The sequence below is a fragment of the Limanda limanda genome, chromosome 11, assembly GCF_963576545.1.
Source record: "Limanda limanda chromosome 11, fLimLim1.1, whole genome shotgun sequence".
Lineage (NCBI taxonomy): Eukaryota > Metazoa > Chordata > Actinopteri > Pleuronectiformes > Pleuronectidae > Limanda > Limanda limanda.
The window spans coordinates 6,107,938-6,128,339 of record NC_083646.1 but is presented as its reverse complement, the minus strand read 5'-3'; the positions used below and the strand labels follow the sequence as shown (position 1 = coordinate 6,128,339).

At 42.1% G+C, this 20,402-nt stretch overlaps 2 protein-coding genes across 2 annotated transcripts; both read left to right on the top strand.

The window, feature by feature from the left end:
• Window positions 1-337: 337 nt before the first annotated feature.
• On the top strand, window positions 338-3,821 carry LOC133014700 (uncharacterized). Its single transcript, XM_061081966.1, has 4 exons — window positions 338-380; window positions 1,217-1,567; window positions 1,995-2,291; window positions 3,015-3,821. Exons 1-4 carry the CDS (start codon window positions 371-373, stop codon window positions 3,116-3,118), a joined length of 762 nt encoding a protein of 253 aa, XP_060937949.1. The 5' UTR covers window positions 338-370; the 3' UTR covers window positions 3,119-3,821.
• A 2,939-nt stretch (window positions 3,822-6,760) lies between these two features.
• On the top strand, window positions 6,761-18,023 carry scn1ba (sodium channel, voltage-gated, type I, beta a). Its single transcript, XM_061081906.1, has 6 exons — window positions 6,761-6,854; window positions 14,697-14,863; window positions 16,185-16,422; window positions 16,987-17,128; window positions 17,434-17,505; window positions 17,965-18,023. Exons 1-5 carry the CDS (start codon window positions 6,785-6,787, stop codon window positions 17,498-17,500), a joined length of 684 nt encoding a protein of 227 aa, XP_060937889.1. The 5' UTR covers window positions 6,761-6,784; the 3' UTR covers window positions 17,501-17,505; window positions 17,965-18,023.
• The last annotated feature ends 2,379 nt before the right edge of the window (window positions 18,024-20,402 follow it).

Genomic DNA, 20,402 nt, shown 5'->3' with positions numbered 1-20,402 from the left:
CACATTATATAACTGTTCTTTGACTCACTTTTTTTTTCTTTCACTTTCAATTAATTTGTTAGTATTTTAAGGAAAAAAGTAGAAAATAATTAGTTTTATTTCAAAAGAACCAATAAACATGTAGTCATAAGTTAAACAATGTTATCTTTGCAATATCAAAACAATAATAAAATACTGGGGGTTGAAACCCTGCATCTTAACCAGAGGAAGTGGTTAGTCAAACTGTTCTGCAGTTAAAGGAGGTACCATCGTCTTTTTTTCAACATTGTCTTTGGTTGGTAGAGTCATGATAAAGATCATTTTTCCTGAGTGGCATAACAGCGGAATTTTGGCGAAATTGGGCTGGAGAGCATGGGTGTTTCTCAACTTTATGGTCTCAGGTAAAATTCACAATCATAATTGTCCTCCAGGCTCTAAATGCCTTTTTGCAGGTAAGTCTATTCATGAAATCTAATCTTGAGGTTTTCCTTGTGACGCTGTTTGTAAGTGACCTGGTTTAATTCAGACCGTTTTAGTCTTTGTGTTGTGGTTTTTCTGCTTTGGTGTTGACACGTGTTCTCAAAGAAACAAGTATCATGCTAGTCACGCGTGTCTCTAGTCTCTCTGAGGATTCGACAGGTTTTCCCCTGTTCAAAGTGTGTTTTTGGTAGTTTTTCCTTACTTTTGTGGAGGGTTAAAAACAGAGAATGTCGCCTCTTGTTAAGCCCCATGAGACAAATTATGATTTGTATATAATTTGATTGATTAACTGATATTCGTACTCTTGTTAATGATTATTATTATTCAGTGTCACATTCTAGGTCGTTAAACCTATTTTTCTATGATTAATCCAACAGAGCCTTTTAACATAACTTACATTGGTGAATGGAAATACAATTTTACACACAATTTTTATTTCAAACCTTTGTTACATCGTGTTTTTTCATCAGTTTTTTTTTTGTGTGTCATCAGTGAGTTTAAGGAATTTCAGTAGTTCCTGTCTCACAATGAATATTCTGCAACAAGTTTCAAAAACTGTTCAGACTTCATGAAACCTAAGTGTTCTACCGTCATTCCATTTAAATGGTGGACTTCAAATACAAACATTTAAGATTTAGCTTACAATTTAAAATTCAAACTACATCCATGTGACTGCACATACAACTGATAGTTAAATCTGACAGTTACCTACACGCTGTCACTTTTCTCTGATCAGATTTTTCATGGGCCCTTTAAGGTTCTTGCTGCCTGGTCACGGTTCACCAGCCCCCTGTGATCACCGCTGCTCTGGGTCATGATGTCATCATGCCGTGCCAGCTCAGCCTCTCCCCCGATGAGACGTTGGTGACTGCGGTTCTGTACTGGGTGACACAGGACGCTGAGGAGCACAAACTGTGGAAACCTTCTGAGATCTATGAGGGACGTGTACAACTCCTTGACGAAAACCCAAAGTCCTTAAACAAGTCCATAATTCTCAAAAAGGTCCAGTGGGCAGATAACAGGAAGTACTGTTGCAAACTCTCCATCACCACAGAGACGACCAAAAGTTTCAGGAGTATAGGAAACAAGACCTTATTGACGATTTACGGTAATTCATTTTCATTGCTACAGCGGAAGGGGGTGTGGGGGATCTGAAGAGTCCAATTAAAAAACAGAACTCGGATAAAGTTTGTCAAGGCGATTAAGAAAAGCTTTGGTAAAGGAATCAGATTCAGGGTGAAGATTAGAGATAATATATCTCAGGATGGACTCGGCAATTTACAATTACTATTTTACATTTATTGCAAAACAAAAAACAAGCAAAAACTGCAGGTGACCAAAAATACATATTTTGAACAAGAAACCTTACATTTAATGTGTAATTCGAAAAATGGTGACATTTATAATATACATGCTCCTCCAACATCATATTCAAATGTAATTGTCACATATGATGAGAACTTTATCAACCTGCAACAAGTGAGTGTGCTTTCACGTGTGCCCATGCCTGTGTATCTGTGTCTGTTTCATTTCAGACGCCATGACCTTTAACCTCACCGCCCACAACGACTCTCTGCTCCGCTGTGAAATAAACGTGACACAGGATTCTGGATTCGTTTTGTCCATTGTTAAGAACGGATCCAAAACACAATCTGTCGACTCGGCTCCGGGAGTCCCTGCAGTGGCTCGGCCCTACGTCACCCTCTCTGTGACCATCTCCCTCAGGGGCGGAGGAAAATACGAGTGTCAGCTGCACCTGAATAAAGACCTGATAACGAAAAGCATCTTCCACCTGCCTGGTAATGATCCAGAATCAGAATCAGAATCAGAAGGTATTTATTGCCAAGTGTGTTTACACCTACCTGGAATTTGCTCTGGTTATTGGTGCATAAAATGAACATAGAAACATAAAAACAAAATGAGTACACCACACATAAGAAAAACAATAATAATAATAAAAAACAATATATATTTACTATCTATTTACTTCTTATTTACTCACTTTTTCTATTATTTATACAAAGTAACATTTATGTAGACATAAACATATCTATGTAAAAATATATAAAAGATAAAAGATATAAAAAGAGCCTGATAATGATCCACCCTCCTCATCTATTGTGTCTCATATTCTAGTTTACAAGAGGAGTTCAGCACATAACAGCTTATAGTACATGTTAATGAAAACATACAGGGGCAACAAAAACAGTAAAAAGTTTGTCCTCCGGAGGTTGCAACCCATGCATTGACACACACAGCTATAGATTGTATAAGAAGATGAACGACATGATTGCTCCCAAAAGTGAAGCCAAACTATATTGTTCCCATCCTGGTGGCTGACTGCAAAATAAATCACATCCATATTAGCAGATGGGACATGGACCAAACTAAAATGCTTTTGTTTGAAAAATAGTCCTTTTTTCTTATCTTTTCTCTATTATTTTTTCTTTAAATTCAAATTGGCATTTACCGGATGACAACTGCATTAAATCCAAAACTCTATAACATGCTCGGTTCGATCTCATCATTGACATCAGTGGTTTTGTGTATCTCAGGTGTGGTGGAGTATCCAGAGCCGTGGGTCCTGTACGCGGCTCTCCTGCTGGTTCCTGTCCCCTTCCTGCTGGTTCTGGTACCTGCCCTGCTGTGCAGATCCTGAGTCTTTGTCAACATCTGGTTGAAAATGGAGAAGCAGCAGTGAAAAGGAGACATTTCAGGAAGATACTGCAAATGCATTCAAGGAGGACAAAATTACAAATTGTGTATTCAAGGTGTGCAGTGGAATAATCTACATCTATGAGGTTAGTTAGGGGCGATTTAAAGATATGATATTAGAGACTAATTCACAACCTTCATCAGAAATGTACATGTATACCTCTGGTTCTGTTTTCTCTTTATCGTCTTTTTTTCCACAGTCTGCTCTGCTCCTTTTTTTATTTAAACTAGTGCAGCACTGTCACGTCAAGCCAGAGAGAGACTTTGAATGGTGTCATCAGAACTTCACCTCCTCTGGTGGTGGTAAAGTAGTGATGATACTTTATCTCCCTCTAGTGGTGAACAAGAGCAGCTGCACAAAACCACTGAGCGTGCCCACATCCCATCCCCCACAATACAAAAGATTTTAAAGGAGGCATTTCCTGTTTTTCAGTTTCTCTTTCGTTCTGTGTGTTGTAGGTTAATGTAAAATCTCTGCAAGGTTAAAAAGCCCGATGTCCTTTGTAATCAGAGCTCCTCTCCACCTCAGACAAAAATGAAGCTCACAAGATGTGTTTAAATGTGTGAATGCAGAAATAAGTTTCCCCTTAATGTGTCTTGAATGGATGATTCTTGTCCCCGGTGGTGTGGCTGCATGTGACTGAAGTTAATCCACACATTTAAAATAAATAAATAAATAAAAAGGGATGTTGGTGGAATTAGGGACAAGAAGGTCACTCACACACATACACATGAACACACACGTTGCATTCTGCAGGACGAGGACAGGGATGCAATCACCAGATTAATCCTCACTGCTGGCATGATGAAATGGCCAAAATGAGAGATCAGCACACACACAACCACACACACACACACACACACACACACACACACACACACACACACACACACACACACACACACACACACACACACACACACACACACACACACAGACACACACAGACTCAGTGGACTGATTCGAGGGCAGCTGTGTACCTGTGAACATGTGGCTGTTCCTGATGACAAAGAGCAACTGAGGTTCGAGAAACTCGGTTGTTATTTAATAAGTCTAATTAGACGAGTTATTCAATTTAACCTCCACTTAGAATAATGTGTTTTCAATGCCATTTATCTGTCAGCAGGATTACTCAAAGCTACTCTGAGGATTCCATGAACATTTTTGCGTGTGAGTGAGACATGACTAAAAGAAGAAACCCTAAAAATGTGGATCTGGATAAACGGGCGTAGCCAGGATTTTGTCTTTCCTAATCATGCTGAAATAGGACGTTAGCCATGGCGCTTTCCAAGTGACCTTCACGTTTTAAAATCCACTTGACAACGTGTCTGGTTGTGACTTTGACGTTATCGTAAGAAGTTGTGATAAACTGCGTCATATTTGAAGGATAAGTACGAATTTATAGTCGATGAATCTAAAGTCAAAACACAAAGACATCCACAACATAAACAAGTCACAAGAGGGTGGAATCCTAACAGCCAGTTGCAGATGTTATTGTAATACAGCCATTATCAAAAGATCCTTACATACAGCATATCCAGAAATTATCTTCATGTTTTTATGATGTAATGAATGTCCACTAGTAAATTTGATCTTACATAATCCCGTAGGACATTTGAATCTTAAATCTTGGGTCTCTGTTGTTTTTTTTTATCCCAAGAACCTGTTGAAAATAACTTTTTGTGAATCTCTTTGAAAATGATAGTTTCTAAAAGTCTCCCTTTTGACGTCATACGCATATAATTCACACAATATTCCCATGATGTGCTCGCCTGTTTTTTAATGTCCCTGTCCAGTTTACACATGACTGATTTAACCATCACCTTGTATCACTGTTACCATAACGAAGGCTCTATACCTCTCTCCTCCTCCTCTTATATATCTCCATCCATCCCTTTGCAGACATGCATCACTCCTCCTCCTCCCCCTGTATGCACCTCCCTCCCCACAGCCTTCACCCATCCCAAAGACTGACTAGCGCTGCATCCTTCCCCTCACGCACACACACACACACACGCACACACACACACACACACGCACACACACACACACACACACACACACACACACACACCACGTAATCTCTGGAGGTTTCTCTCGTCCCCACTGGCTCCCTGTGACTGTGGCGTCGCCTCCAGGATGAAGACGCGTTTCTGCAGAAGGTATTTTCCTCCGTGTGTCTCTCCTGGAGCTGGAAGGCGATAAAAATAAGAATAAGAAAGAAGAAGAAGAGGTTTTTATTTAATGTTCAGACGCCACAAGCTCTCGGAGGGTCCCGGAGGATTTGTGATGGAGCGTCCACCCATCGATACCCATCAGCTGGAGGACACCTCCGATGGAAACCAGCGAGGAAAAGCGCGCATCGTTTATTTGATTTGAGGTGAGAGAAGCTGTGGGAATCAGAAAATCGCTTTTAGGCACATATATAGCCACGCGTTATTTGTTAACTCCCGCAGGAATGCACGGAAGCCTTGCGCACTTTTCTAAGCTTCCAAAGACGCGCAGAAGGCGGACAGCGGTGTAAACAACCCCCCCCCCCCCCCTTCCACCTCTGATCTGTGCCTTGCTCGACTTCCACACACTGCCTCCATGTGAGCACCATGCGCACGCAGCTGCAAACATCTGGCTCCAGTGGTGTGCGAGGAAACAGCGGACGGTTTCACTCGGATGAGTGAAGAAGCAGCCTGTGGGACCCAGAGAGCTTTGATCTGCAGAGACATGGAGTTTTGGAATCTGCAGACAGAATAAAGCAATGACACAGATTTAGAGGCAATAACAAGGAGGATAATTGTTCTTCCAAAGCCAAAGACAGGAGCTTCCATTTGTCATTTCCACTTTATTTTTGGCTCAGGTCAAATCTGCAGTCAGTGGAAAGGTCAGCTGAATGTTTCCTCATGCATGCAGCATTTTGACATTTGAACAGACTTTTTGAAACTGCACAATCACCTGCAGGCGTCTTCCATCTTCCAGCAGGAACTCCCTCGGACACCTCAGCATCTGAGTCAGATCAGATCTCAGTCTTCTTTTCGCTTTTAATTGTTGATCACTGACTTGTCTGCCAGTCAGGATACTGGCATTACCTAGGGCAAACAGTCTCATTGTGCAGGAGGCCTGGGGGTGTGCCGCCGAGTATAAATAGTTGAACAAAAGCCCTTTTGCAGTCGACGAGAGGCCGAAACCCGAAACTCTGAGTGATTCCTCCCTGTGGTAACTCTAAACCCTCACGCACTCACAGGCTCGACCACAGAGAGATATAGATCCCGGGATGTGAAGAGCGATCGTCCACCCTCCTGTAGATGTGCTTGAGAAGACCAGACCAGCAAGAGGACCCACCCACCCCTTCCTCCTGCCTTTGCATCAGCTGAAACAAGAAGAAGAAGAAGAAGAACCCAAGTGGACCACACCCAGAGCCCCACCAGCATCAGCAAGGAGCCTCCTCCTCTCACTTCTCAGACTTTTTACTCGCGGCCAGGACGGCTTGTGTATCTTTGTGCTCATCAGCAAACTGGAATATCTGCTTTGTCTGCCTGTGTGTGTCATATTTCCCAGTGTGTGTGTGTGTGTGTGTCTGTGTGTGTTTTGACACCACTAAGAGCTGCCACCAGTCTTATGTCTCCTGCCAGGATGTCTGCAGGACCGGAGCTGCTGCTGCTACCGCTGGCCCTCCTGGTGCTCCAAGGTGAGTGGTGGGCAGCGTTTGCGTTGCCATGGCGACGCCGTGGTGGCAACAGCCAAAGGCATGCACGTATGGGCCACCGTCCATTTCTCCTGTTCCCTGTCTGCGCCGTGTGTTACTGCTGAGGAGTCTCCTGTGGATGGCTCGTTGGCAATGTTTGGCAATGTCAACACACACACACACACACACACACACACACACACACACACACACACACACACACACACACATACAAACATACACACACACACACACACAAGGTTTTGTCAGAAATGACTAAACCTAGACTTAACATTGCCCCGAAAATTCAAATATATACCATAAAGCACATAGACAAAACAGATCAATGGATAGATAGATAGATAGATAGATAGATAGATAGATAGATAGATAGATAGATAGATAGATAGATAGATAGATAGATAGATAGATAGATAGATAGAAATGTCTCTTTGTTTGAAATTGTTCTAAAATAATCAATCAATTATCACTAATTAATTTTGTAGATAAACTAATAGATTAATCAAATGCTCGAGATCAGCTGAATGGACGTTTTCCGTGATAATGAATGTTTCACTTACTTACTCCATATAACACAGTGCTGCTTATAACCCCGCCGTAAGAAAAATCTGCTTCCCTACATTGTGCTGCAGCTGAAGGTCGATGTGCAATATATGAGAAAACTGCTGAAGAAAAAAATGTCCTTCAAATTTTTCTCCACTTGTCGGAATGGCCCTCGACCTTTCCCCTCCTCCCGCTGGGATCGTTTGAGATATCATGACTCAATTTCCCATCTTCACAAGAAGCTGTTTACTCCCTGCTGAGGAGTCTCCTGTGGATGGCTCGTTGGCAATGTTTGGGGGGGTTCGAGAGACTGTGTGTTTGTGTGTGAGTTTGTGTGTCTGTGTGTGTGTGTGTGTGTGTGTTTTAGATGAGTGAGTGCTTTGTTTTTCCATCACTGTGCTGGATTGTCTGCTAAAAGCCCAGCTGTTCAGTTTTTTTTTCTGTTCAGAGTAATGAGATGAGGGGCTGCACACACACACACACACACACACACACACACACACACACACACACACACACACACACACACACACACACACATACAAACATACACACACACACACACACAAGGTTTTGTCAGAAATGACTAAACCTAGACTTAACATTGCCCCGAAAATTCAAATATATACCATAAAGCACATAGACAAAACAGATCAATGGATAGATAGATAGATAGATAGATAGATAGATAGATAGATAGATAGATAGATAGATAGATAGATAGATAGATAGATAGATAGATAGATAGATAGATAGATAGATAGATAGATAGATAGATAGATAGATAGATAGATAGATAGATAGATAGAAATGTCTCTTTGTTTGAAATTGTTCTAAAATAATCAATCAATTATCACTAATTAATTTTGTAGATAAACTAATAGATTAATCAAATGCTCGAGATCAGCTGAATGGACGTTTTCCGTGATAATGAATGTTTCACTTACTTACTCCATATAACACAGTGCTGCTTATAACCCCGCCGTAAGAAAAATCTGCTTCCCTACATTGTGCTGCAGCTGAAGGTCGATGTGCAATATATGAGAAAACTGCTGAAGAAAAAAATGTCCTTCAAATTTTTCTCCACTTGTCGGAATGGCCCTCGACCTTTCCCCTCCTCCCGCTGGGATCGTTTGAGATATCATGACTCAATTTCCCATCTTCACAAGAAGCTGTTTACTCCCATTTATTCTCCTGTAGCCGTAGAAACACCTTCCAGCTGACGTGAAAAGAGCTTGAGCTCCATAATCCATCATCTTTAAGTTACTGTCAGTGCTCTGACACCCAGGAGGAGGAGGAGGAGGAGGAGGAGGAGGAGGAGGAGGAGGAGGAGGAGGAGGAGGAGGAGGAGGAGGAGGAGGAGGAGGAGGAGGAGGAGGAGGAACGCTGCATCTTTCACCAGCTGTCCTGAGAAATGTATGATCACAGCAGGCAGCTCTTTATTTATGGCATCTTTGCTGAACTAAATGTAGAATAATCAATGGGCATGAATTTAAAATGATTTTTAATTTACAATTTAAACAAGATGTTAACAGGTTGCAACCACGGACACAAGATTTTCACCCTTTAAATCCTTAAATAGAAATCTGAGTATAAAACCCAGTCCACATTTAAGGGAAACAAAAAAGTTGTTTACCTAATGTTAGGTAACATGGCAGGCAAATGAAATGCCAAAACTTTTTATGATGGCATGTTGTCGTCAAAGATTATTTTATTTTAAGCACTGAGATTTAAAACCGAGCACAAAAAGGAAGCAATGCATTAAAAAGAGAGATTTACTGAGCACTCATCTCCGTCAGCCAGCTGCTCTTTGTCTCACCCTCCGTCACTGGCAACAATACGAGTGAGAGCACACACATGCAAAAGTCAACACACATTCATAATGTCGAAAATCATCAGAATCTCTGTAACGTCGTTGTTCCTGTAAATGAAGCGGCCGCTCATTCGATTGATGACAGAGTCCCAAAAGCAGGCGGACGCTGCAGAAAGTTGAGCCAGAGACCAGACGAGTGAAGATTAGTTTGAACGACCTCGACGGACGGAAATAGACGTTCAGTTAAAGGGCAGACGGGTTAGTTCAGGACTGAAGGGAGCGAGCACATCTGGAGCTGGACGCAGTGAGGATGAGGATACGAGGCAGCGCAGGAAATAAGAGGGAATCGCCCATAAGAAGAGGACAAGGAGCAGATTGTGGCTGATTTAAAAGAAAAAGAAAACTGCTGCATGTGCTCCTTTTTTAGTTATTTTGAAATGTGTATTTTAATGTGCTAAAAGAAATAGGAGTTGGAGTTTAAAATGTCCACAGACTCACACTGAACTCCATCTAAATCAGGTCTGTAGAGGGGAACTCAGATAAAGAAGAAACAGGAAAAGTAATTAAAAGCAAAGCCTGCCTAGAATTCAACATTACACAAAGAAAACCTTCAAATTCCAGATGTAATGAAAGATCCTCCAGAATAATCCACAGATGTCAGTGCAAATGCCAAATGTCTGTCTCCTCTCGAAAGCAGAAGGTTTTTGATTCTGATCCGGATTGAAGCTGAGCTGCAGCCTGGCTCATCCGGGTCAGGAGAGAGGCGTCGCTGGGGGAAAGGAGCTCAGAAGCTTTTCTCAAAAGCAGCCCTGAGGATCCACCAGTTATAAACAGATGTTTGTTCCACCACCTCAGCAAAGGAGGTTATGTTTTCACCCCTCGTCCGTTGTTGGTTGTTGGAATTTCCACAAAACTCAGCGGAAGGATGGGACGCGGGTCCAGAGAGAACAGTTTTTTTTCCCCACTTCCAAGACAGTCTCCCAGGAAGTCATTCATGGATCTTCATGAAAAGAATCAGGCATATTTAGAGGATTGGATTTCAGGCGCTCTAGTACCAGGAGGATAGAACCATCAGCAGCGTTAACTAATGAACGCTGCAGAGAGGCTCTTTGTGGACGGTCGAAGGAGATCTCTGTCAAGCCACTTGAGTTACTGTCCACTCCGTCTCTCCACTTTGCTGCATCTGCACAAATTGCAAATCACGTTACACAGAGGCTTCTCATCTTAAGTTGCAGGGTTGGATGTGCATAAACCAATTACAGCTACTCAAGCGATGCACTGCTGCAGCGAATCATTTAAATGGCTGTTAAGTCTGATTCGTAGTCTGGCCATTCGCTGTTCGTTGTAGTTTCTCCAAACTTGAAAGTAACACGTTAGAAATAAGGATTTGAAATTTAAAGACCTACCCCTGCACAAAATATCATGGATATTGGTCGGGTCATTTTTGCCGAATCTTTATTAAACCAAAACAAACTGTCAGGGGTGAAAATATAACCTAAAGGTGGAGGTAAAAATTGTGTTTTTCCATCTGAATGTAAAAAATGAACATACTTAGTTCAATTCAAGCTGTTTGTTTGCTGGATCTAGATCATCTGGTTCTAAATCTATTGGCCTAAGTAAGCAGTAGACGTTGTAAACCAGGAAGAGATTTTTATTGGTGCACTTGGTGACGTTGTCCCACCGATCTGAAGAATTATCTTTAGCGGTATAACAGTCGTTCACCAGTTCAGCTGCTGTCAGACGCTGCGACCTGTGTCGTTACTAATGCTTTATGAGCAAGAGTGACATACTCTTCATTTACAGCTCTCCTGAAAATGACACGTGTGTGTGTGTGTCTGTGTGTGTCTGTGTGTGTGTGTGTGTGTGTGTGTGTGTGTGTGTGTGTGTGTGTGTGTGTGTGTGTCTGTGTGTGTGTGTGTGTGTGTCTGTGCCACAGTCGAGGACAAACTTTATGAATCAGAACATGGACAGTTTATTTATTTCCATGTATCTCAGTTACTGTTCAAGTGTCACCTGTTTTTTTCCATAGTCTTTATATAGAGATGAGAAGCCTCCTGATGGTTGGCTGCAGCATAGGTAATAAATTTCCTCCTCCTCCTTGTTAGTGAATGGGACAGTGAGCAAAGTAAAAAAAGTCAAAGTACACGTCTCAAGGTGGTTTCTGTCGCTTTAGGTTGTTCATATCACACAGATGTTTGCTCAAATGCTGATTGTTCTCAATATGATGGACAGCTGCGAATGACTCGTGATTGGTCGAACACGTATAGAGGTGGGACATTCCTAATTGTTAGTAAATAAGTAGGAATAGTTTGAGGCTTGTCCATCCTTGAAAAACGTTTTGTTCCATCGGCCACGACAAAGTCCCAGTGGGCCAGCAGTGGTTCTACTTGTTTCTGTGGAAAGTCTCTGGCCTGTTTGGTGTCAAGGGAAATGTCACAGATGCATGGCATTTCCCCAGGTTACGTATGCCTAGTGTGTGTGTGTGTGTGTGTGTGTGTGTGTGTGTGTGTGTGTGTGTGTGTGTGTGTGTGTGTGTGTCGTAACCCAGCCATGGAAACCGATGTCATCCTCCCTCATCTCTTTTTGCTGTCGCTTATCCAATTTTCTCTCTAATCACCAGTTCAGCAAATCGGAACGACCCTTTAGCATTTCCTTTAGCTCCCATGCTGCGACATGCTAAGCTAGCTAACCTTATCGCGGTGGATGTTCTTTTGTGGTGCTAAAGCTTTAAGTCCGTTTTTTTATTTTTTTTTATTTTACTTTATAGGCCTCTGGGCTGTGCAGCAACTGATATGAGGGATTAACCAGCCAGCCAGCCCCCCCGTCAGGGAAAAAAAACTCCTAATCTGCAATTTCTGGAATATCCGTTGCATAATCCTGAACCTCGCTCCACAGATTACACAATGGATTTTGCATTTTGTGAGGCCCTGTGTGGGTTTGTGTGTGTTGTTGGTGAGAGTTGTTGCAGAGGCAGTTTGGAGCCTCTGACGTGCAGGTCCCTTTCTGTCTGCTTGCATGTTTGTCTCTCTCTCTCTTTCTCTCTCTCTCTCTCTCTCTCTCTCTCTCTCTCTCTCTCTCTCTCTCTCTCTCACGCTCTGTCTTTTTCGCTGTCGTCTTAACTTGCTGTCGTCAGCTTTGGACCGCCAGCAGCCTCCATGCTCACCTTGCACAATCGCTCACTGTGTCACCGGCCTCCCTCAGGATTACTGCCTCATAGTGTCTGTGTGCTGCTGCTGTCCCGGCACCAGGTTTCCAACTGTCTCTGTTCCTTCTGTCCCTGCGAATTAAAGTTTTCCTCTCCGTCATCAAACCTCCTCTTCATCTCCTCTTCATCTCCTCTTCATCTCCTCTTCATCTCCCTCCTCCCGTGTGTCAAACCTGTGATTGTAACGTGTCTCCTCCTGTCTGTCTTCCAGGTCTCACCTCCTTGATCTCAAACCCTGCACGGGATGTTTCATTTTCCCTGTGTCTATGTCTTTTTCTTTCTTTCACTCTGTCTCTTCTGTCTGTAAAAGCTGATATCTTAGAATCCAACACAGACTTAAGTCAAACTATCGTTGCATTTAAATGTTGAATCTGAGTGTAAAGTCATGACCATTTTACTGACTTTCATTGACATCCATGGGCCTCTGTTGGCATACGGTGGATTAGCAGCAGCACCGACAGCTGGTGCAGCTTTACAGCATCGTGTAATTAACGCAAACGATCAGGTCACATTTGTAACAGACAAGAGAGCTAATTACAGCAGAGAATACACCGGAAAAATTTAATAAAGCATCGATTGCTTTCTGTGAATATGTGCACCTGCGTCTCTGAGCGGTTCAGGACCAGCATTTGCAAACAAATCTTTGCCTCAGGTCTGTTTTTACGTAGAGGTCCTCAGCAGACCCCCCCCCCAAACCTGAAGACCCCAAAACCTGAAGACCAAACACAAGCCCCAAGATTGTATGAGTGCTTGAACAATATGAACATTTAATACAATATATATCAATTCTAAAGAATAACAAATAAAATTCAAAAATGTGAAAAGTAAATATTGATTAAATCGTTACAGAAATTAAATATTTATAAGAGATTTATAAACAAATTCAATTAAAAGCAATAAAGGTAGTTATAGTAATAGAAAAATAATAGAAGCAGTTGGTGGAGACCAAAAACAGAGATAAAAGGAGGATTAATAATTAAATATGACTCAAATGTGACTTTGGACACTTTGCTATATTGGAGGTGGAAGTGATGAGTCGGCTTTCTCTGTTCGGTCTGAATCCACTGATTTAGAATCAAAACCAGCTCAGGCTCGGTCTCAGTTTGTTCTCGGTGCATCTTGGTGCTTTGGGTCTGCTTTGGTTTTAACTGCATGGGCCAGAAGAAAAAAGGCAGTTCATCTGTGTGAGCTGCTTTTTAGTTTCCACTTCTAGGCCTGTGAAGTTTCTTACATTATGTTCTTAACCTTCTCTTCTCCTCCTTCCCCCTTTTCTTCTCCTCTCTACCTCTTCCCTCTCTGCAGTGCATCATCCAGCATTAGGCTCCTTCTCCCCCTTGCTTTTGTAGAAAATGGCTAATACTGAAGCTTGTGCTAACTTTCTCCTCCTCTTCCTCTTCTTCCACCTCCATCTCCCTCTGCAGTGCGGTGGCCTTTCTATTTCTTAAATCCCAGGGAGCAAACAAAAAGACAGAAATACAGCTTTTTTGGTCTATATTTGTAAAAATGGAGGATGTGGAGTTACTGTGAATCTCAACCAACCTGGAAAACCTTGACTTCCTGGAGTTCATCTGATCAGCGTTGTGCTATGTGTTTCCTCTCCCTCATCCCCTTCCCCTCCATTTTGCGATTTTAAAACAAATGCTTCCCCAGAGGTCAAAGTTGAGAATAGCACACGATCATTGGTTGAGAGCGATGCTGAGGCCTCAGTGGAAACTGCAAGGTGCAGTGTGAGAAAGAAACATTTGGAGTTGCAGGTGTGTAACTCCCGGCCGATGAGAAGTATGTGTCATGATGATGATGATCGCATATATAGACTCACGCTTCTATATATGACGCTACAGCTCAGATACCGAATGACAGAATGCAAGAAAACAGTATCGCTCACTGCAACTTCTTTATTTCCTCTCATTCACAAATTTAAACAGATCAAATGTAAACTCAAAGACAAATTTATTAAATTTAGAAAAATCTATGAAGTGAAATGATGACTGGAAATAAAGAAGAAAAAAGGCTAAGTGGAATATAAAAGTAGGAAAAAACAATAACACGCATGCAACGAAATGGATTTGCATTGGGAGCACGAGAAAAATACAAAACTTACATTTGTTTTGCCTGCAAGAACTGAGATAGTGGAAAACACCAGAGCTCTGCCCACGTGTCGACCGCTCCCTCAAATCACAGGAACAAGAAAACGAGGAAGGAGAGCAATGAAGTGCGATAATGTTTCTAACCCAGTGGTCTCCGTCCTTTCCCCCCCCCCCAGCATCCCGGTGCCATGGAGCCTGCGTGGAGGTGGACTCGGACACAGAGGCCGTGGCCAATGAGGGCTTCAAACTGGGCTGCATCTCCTGCAAGATGAGGGGCGAGGTGCAGGCCAGGGCCTCCGTCAACTGGTACTTCATGGCTTCAGATGAGAACGAGTTCTCCCATGTAAGTAGTAACAGGACGAACCACAAGGCAAACTTTGATAAAAGTAGTATTAAAGGGACAAAAAAATGAAAATTCTCTCATTATCTACTCACCAATATGCTGATGGAGGAGTTGGGTGAAGAGTTTGAGTCCACAAAACACTTTTGGAGTTCCACGATGTTTTTGGCCTCTCTACAGTAAATATGAAGCTACAGCCAGACGCTGGTTTGCTTGGCTCAGCAAAAAGACTGGAAACATCTTGTTATGAGTTATTAGGTGTCCAGATTATGCAATTGATCAAATCAGCACAAATCCCCAAATAATACTTGAAACAACGTGGTTTGTTTCTTCTGGGAAACGGCTGCGATGCATTTATCACGGGAGAGAGAAAGCAGAGTCTTGCATTTTTCATGACGGGGATTTCTTTTCCACACCCTTTGGAAGGCAGCACTTCTGCTTAGCTAAGAAGTCTTCACCACACGAAGCGAACAGGCCATTACTGTACAGAGCACTCTGAGCAGGACTGGTCTCATTAGCCCACAGTGAAGCCATTTAAGGCCTCTGCTAATTCACCGGGAAGTGCTGCTCTAACTGCAGCTCGGTCAATAACGGAGAGGCAGCAGCGGTGAGGATGTGGAGACTTTCCGCAATTACGACAGGAAGGCTGCAACGCAACTTTGTGGGTTTGAGAAACAATAATCGAATCAATGCAAAAGAAACGGCTCATTTTTCACCAACCGGCATCTGAGAACCAGAGCTTTGTGTCATGCACAAGTTAAATAAATAAAACTAAGATTAAAGTGTCAGGGATAGAAACCTTGACCACAGCTATTCTCCAAAGACGTGTTTATGTTCCCTTAACGTATAAAAAATTATAAAAAACGTCACTTTGGAATGAATGTTAAGGGAAACATCCACCAGAGGGCAGCTCAGAGTCAAAGGTTTCTGACGCCAAGAAGCACTATCATGGTGAAGGAGGCAAAACAGTAGAAAATGTTCAAGTTTAGAATTGCTGAGCAACTCAGATAACCTCATCTCAAAAAGCTCCACTAGAATTAAATTGCTTTTTGTTTTCTTTGGTCATGTGTCACTTGAACTATTGGCTACGCTGCGACCCTTGATTTCTGTTTTGATCGGTGATAAGGCTTCTCTCGTTCATATCCGTAAAAAAAAACGAATTAAATCGAATGGACAGAGCTCTATCCTCTGGTATTCTTGTGGAGGAGGTCAAAGGTGATGTTATTCCCGAAACACGGTCTCAACACTTTCAGTTCTTGTTGCTAAAAGTCTGTTTTCCTTTGCCTCCCGTTTGAAGAAATACCACCGTGTCATTTTCTTCCAGCTTTACAGCTACAAAAACCAATCGGGCGAAACCATCGACCCACGATTCTACAGGCGTCTGGGCTGGAACGGCAGCAAGCACACCAGTGACCTGCAGGACGGCTCCATCTTCATCCTCAACGTGACCAAAAACGACACGGGGATATACCGCTGCGAGTTCAACCGCACCCTCAAGTACCTGAACTACGAGTATCCAACCAACAACAACAAGAACATCACCCTTACCGTGGTGGGGCAATGTAAGTGAAACTACATATTTTGGTAAAGTATGGTGTGGTACTGAGACATTGGGAGACCAGACCTCGCACTTATCAAACTTGTGAATGTGCTAAAGAGCCAAATTCAGCCATATTTTTGCTTCATTTTTACACTATGGGAGGAACGGGAGTCACGTCATTCATCTATACAGACATTAAATGGTTTATAGTTTGTTCCTATGCCCCCTAGTGGTGAGATAATGTTAAAGTAGGTGCTATGAGTGCTTAAACTAGCTGAAGGGTGTCCCTCATGGTTCACTACTTGGTCCTAAGTGATTTCTATTGAGTGAAGCCTGCTCTTATTACAACCGCAGCTACAATCAGCAGTGACCTTGGGGGTTTTACAGCAGAACTCTGACGTTAGACCTTGCAGTTTAACTGTATCTGCAGCAGTAGTCAGGTAATGATGAATCGTGACATCATTCAGGCCAGGGGGTCGCCTTTAAAAAATGTATGGCCTGGACAGAGCTCACAAATTAAATCTACCCCCCCCACCCTCTCCATACGCACACACGTCTTATCTCGTCTGCCGCTCTGTGTCTGCAGTCACCAGGGGACTGGCATCCATCTTGTCCGAGGTGATGATGTACGTCACCATCATCGGGCTGCAATTCTGGCTGCTGGTTGAGATGATTTACTGCTACAGGAAGATCTCAGTGGCCGGAGAGGAAGCTCTGAGGGAGAGCGCGTGAGTAACAGAAACATCCTGGGCAGAAACCAGCAAACAAGGCCACAGGCCACTAGCTTTGTGATTTTAGAGGTTTGGTTAAAGACTAGAACGTCTAATGTATATGATGCTTCTGGGACATTTGCACATAAATATAAGTATTTAGTATTTGTTGTGTGTATGCATTGAAATGCTCCTGCAGAGATACAATCTGTCTCAATCTGCTCGTCTCAAAAATAACAAATATTTTCCCTGATTGCTTCTTCTGATTCTGCTCCACTGACCTTTTCTTCTTTTTCTCCATTCTGCCACTCTCTCTCTTTCAGAGCGGAGTATTTAGCTATAGCATCGGAAAGTAAAGATAACTGTGCAAGTGTACAAGTGGCAGAATAGCACTGGTAGGTCTGGATTCTCACTCGACTTGTCTTTCTTATTTACTCTTTCTTATTAGTTGGCATGCAAATGTAAAACTTCACCTAATAGATCTGTTGTGACTGAAAAGGCAAACTTCTAACACTGAGTGTCATCTCAAACTTTTTTCAGTGTCAATGTCACAATTTAAATGTTTTACCTCCTCGATGTATTACCTTATTATTAACACTTGACTTTAGAGCATTTCCCCCCTCATCCTGGAGCAACTTATTGGAATAAAAGACAATGTTGTGTTGTCGTTTACAAACTTTAAACCTCTTTTCTTTTCTTTTAATTCTTTTGGATTCTTAACAATCCAGCCTAGTAGTTTGTGCTTTGAGAAAACTAGACCGCTGTTACTGAGCTTTGCTTTCGTCCCGGCTCCACTCCTTTATGTTTTACATTATTCATTGTTCTGGAAGTTTTATGTTTGTTCTTACTTTCAGGTCAAGAAAGAAGTCAAAACAACTTCCTTGAGGAATCTCACCTCCATTCTTTTTGCTCCACCTTCTCTCCTCTCACCGTCCCTCACCACCACCCTCCACGCTCTCCACACGACGGGAAAGTGGAACCACGGAGAGGCGACAGATCTCCACAGAACGGTTATTTAAAGTGACTTCCAACCAGAAGAATGAGAAAGACTGAGCTGTGTCCTGTTGTGAGGGACAGGGTGGACGCATCAGGTGGTGGTTCGACAGTACAGAGGGAGAGACCTGTACTGTATATACGTGTATAGTCTGCACAGATAATCTTTGAACACATGTAGAATGAACTGTAGGCCGACATTGTATATTCACTATTTGCATGCTAACGAGATTATTGTGTGTTGGCATCAGGGTTCCATCGATAAGGTTTTCATCCATAAGTCCATTTTTCAACGAAACGTGCGTCAGTGTTCACTCATGAGGCAAATACAATGATTTCTAGAGGTAATTTTCAAACACTTGAACAAAAATTAAACTCTGGAATCTATTCATTTTACTTTTAAAACGCGATATGAGGTCCACAGCTCAATGTTAGTCCTAATGTTCAGTGTTTCATTTCACAAGGATGAAAGCATCAAGTTTCAGGTATTTCCCCCCAGAATCGTACTAAAATGAGCCTTAATTTAAAGCGTTTGGATCCTGCTGAATGTTTAGCTCTTCACCTTCGGCTGTTTGAAGGAGACTGAAGACGTGTTTTCAGAGTTTAGAGTCATCAGCCCTCAGGTAAAAAGGTAACGAGACACCGTGAATTCAAGGTAAACGTTACCGGAGTCACGTTTTTAATGATTTGCATTGGACTGAGAAAGCAGCTGAGACTTCCTGTTGAACTCTGACACATCACAGTCATGTTTCTGCTGCAGTGTTTCCCGTGATCCTCGGAGCTCATGATGCACAAATCAACAATAAAACGTTTCCTGCAGCGACAACGGAAATTAAATTTAAACCTGGACACCAGCTGAATTTCACTTTCAGCTGAACACAGCAGGTTTGATTTGCTCTTTTGAATCTCTTGTAAGCTTTAGTGCACCTAAGGCCGAAAGTGTGACTTCCCTCGACATATGGGACGATGACAGCACCTCACTGGTATAGATAAAAACTACAAAAATCTGCTCTACCAATTTCTCCTGAGGTAAAATCTGCATTTTTGTCAGACTTTCCTGCTGCAGTGTTTTGAGAACCTTAGAGGTTTTGCAAATTGCTAAAAGAAACGTGTCCATTGAGCCTTAGAGATTAACGAGGGTGGAAACCAAAGAGGGAAAAGCAAAGAGCTGAAGTGTTTCTCTTTACATTGTGAGGTGCAGAATGGCCGACACACACAAACTGAGAAATTCATTCAGAATATCTTTTTTTCTGACAGAATAAACAAAGAACATGATGTGATTTTCTTTTTTTTATGAACAGACACAGAATGTCCAAATATATTGTATAATCTGCAAGGGGAGTCATTTCATATTTTTGTCTTTGTATCACTTTATATCATTAACAGCTTCTCCTGCACAGACGAATGGAAACTGCTCTGCTCTTGTTTGTGTGTTTTCCTTCACCAACTAAAACGTCTGTTTTCACTTCACGTGTAGGTGCAGGAACGCTGCTTTGCAAAAAGAAAAACAAATAGAAAAGGGAATCCACTGGAAAAAAATTAATAAAATCCTTGAGAAAAACCCACTGGCTTAAGTTCATTGATGTGATGTAACGTGCGGTTGTCTACATGTCAGACGTGGAGGTATCGGACAATTTATATTTATTCTCATCCTCGGTTTTTAAAACAGGCCGAAGACAAACTAAGCTTCAACATCATAATTTATCATTTTCAATAACACCGACAAATCTACGAAAAATTGATTTAGCCACAAAGCTGTCTTCATTGAATATTGGTGAGGAAACAACGATTATAACAATAGTTATATCCGGATCTTGATGTATAAAATGAGCATATTTAGGACAGGACAAACCCTCGTGAAAATAAAATAATGTACGTCGGTAGGTGGTCGGGAGTTTGTGGTTTTACCTCATGATCGGATTAACTTGGACAGTTTGTCACCTCCGGCTGTTTGAAGGAGACTGAAGACTTGTTTTCAGAGTTTAGAGTCATCAGCCCTCAGGTCAAAAGGTAACAAGACACCATCATTTCAAGGTAAACGCTGCAGTGTTTCCCGTGATCCTCGGAGCGTATGATGCACAAATCAACAATAAAACGTTTCCTGCAGCAACAACAGAAATTAAATTTAAAAAGTTTGCGGTTTTACCTCATGACCAGATTAACTTGGACAGTTCCAGTTTTTTGATGAAAGATTCTTTTGTCTCACGACGTTTACTGAAACTGTTGAGTCATTCACAAAAACATTCTTCAGTGTCATGAGGTCACCGTGACCTTTAACCTTTAACCACTGAAGTCTAAT